The sequence below is a fragment of the Belonocnema kinseyi genome, chromosome 7 (genome assembly GCF_010883055.1).
Source record: "Belonocnema kinseyi isolate 2016_QV_RU_SX_M_011 chromosome 7, B_treatae_v1, whole genome shotgun sequence".
Taxonomy (NCBI): domain Eukaryota; kingdom Metazoa; phylum Arthropoda; class Insecta; order Hymenoptera; family Cynipidae; genus Belonocnema; species Belonocnema kinseyi.
The window spans coordinates 49,557,071-49,558,885 of NC_046663.1; the positions used below are offsets into that span (position 1 = coordinate 49,557,071).

General features: G+C 55.9%; 1 protein-coding gene across 1 annotated transcript in view; it reads left to right on the forward strand.

Annotated features, from left to right (window-relative positions):
• Positions 1–1,427, forward strand: part of LOC117176448 — a 2,447-nt gene extending 1,020 nt beyond the window's left edge. The window contains exons 2-3 of the mRNA XM_033366689.1: positions 21–659; positions 711–1,427. Coding sequence (XP_033222580.1) covers positions 21–659; positions 711–1,427 — 1,356 coding nt within the window. The remainder of the gene's footprint in view (positions 1–20; positions 660–710) is intronic.
• The last annotated feature ends 388 nt before the right edge of the window (positions 1,428–1,815 follow it).

Consider the following 1,815-nt stretch of genomic DNA (forward strand, 5'->3'; position numbering starts at 1 on the left):
CCATACGTGCCATCAAGCAGTTCTACTTCTGGCCCGGAATGAGCCGGGAGATCCGCCGCTACGTAACAGGATGCCACCTCTGCATCTGTTGCAAGCCCGTGCTGGGAAAGCAGCCAGACAAACAACGACCACGTGCTGCTACGAAGGCCTGGGACACCATCGCAGTGGACATCATGGAACCTTACCCTCGAACAAGCCAAGATCACGCCTACATTCTGGTCGTGACGGAACTTTTTACACGCTGGGTAGAAGCGTTCCCAATGAGAAACGCACACGCACCTCGCATCATCCAGCTCTTGGAAAACGAGGTGTTCAGCCGCTACGGATACCCACGCCGGATCCTCAGCGATAACGGTCCACAGTTCACCGGACACCTATGGGCAGACGCCAGTCAACGATGGGGATGCGGGTTATGGACTACGCCCATCTACCACCCCCGAGCCAATCCAACGGAGAGAAGGAATCAGGAGATCAAGAAAGGTCTTCGCCTACGTTTGCACCGAGGGAACCAACGTACCTGGGATCGACACCTGCCCAGCTTACTCTTCGGACTCCGGCGTCGTGCCAATGCAGCCACCGACACGACCCCCAGCTACCTGCTTTTCGGCCAGACCATTCCTGGACCAGGCGAATGGGATCCCGCCGAGATTCCCGAGGCCGTCCCACGAGCTGAAGACCTTTAGCAACGGGAGATAGAGGCCCGTGCGCAGCAGCAAACGTACCAGGCCCGCTACACCGCTGCCCCAGCACAGCCACGGTTCACCCCAGGGGATTGGGTGTACCTTCCGAACCACCAGCTCTCCAACAAGGCAGCTGGATTCAACGCCAAGCTGGCACCCAGCCGACTTGGACCCTACCAGGTGCTGGAGCACCTCACTGGGGACGTGTATCGGATTTTGAAGGATGGAGCCGTCCAGAAGGTTCACGGCAACGTGCTCATCCCAGCACCAGCCAGCATCGAAGGATTGCCTGTGCAAACAGCAGTCGAGGGATTGGCCGACCATCCAGGCCACCCGCCCGGTCAAGAGACCGGGCACCAACTTGCCGAAAGCGTCGGCGAAGCACCATCAGCCGAAAGCGTCGGCGGAGACCGTCTCACCACAGCCGTTGGTGAGACCGAAGATGGCGCTCGTAAGGAACCACGCCAGGATCAACGGGTTCCCGTCCGCAACCTAGTCACGGGAAGCGGATACGCGGAGCCCAGCACTGGAAGCAAAGCGCGCACAGCAGCCGAGGTTCCTAGGCAGGTACCTGAACACAACGGTGCAGAGAACGGGGAGCTGGTGGAGCTCTCCGACTACGACAACGAAGATGAACAGGCGCCAGGACAGCACCAGGATAACGCCAGGAGGCGTTATAACATGCGACGCAAAGGACCGGTCAACTACCGAGACGGCCGACCCTACGTCCATCAGGATCGCCGATAAGTAAGGTGATATTGTATATATATTCGTCGGGACTGCAGCGATGCATCCCACCTTGTAAATATCCATTTTAATATATTTCCGAAAATTTTTATTGACTTTCGCTCGGGACTGCAGCAATGCTTCCCACTTTGTAAATATTTCTCCTTGTATTTTATGTTATGTGATAATTTCGCTCGGGACTGCAGCAATGCATCCCACCTTGTAAATGTTTCTAAATGTATATTTTGTATTTCGCTCGGGACTGCAGCAATGCATCCCGCCATATTCGATTTTTAATGTTTTGGGCTGCCGCAATGCACCCACATGTCTCATTCGGGATCCGCCGGAAGGTGATCCTCATTGTTTCCTGACACCGTTTTAACTTGCCCCCCCCCCGCTGGAAAATTTT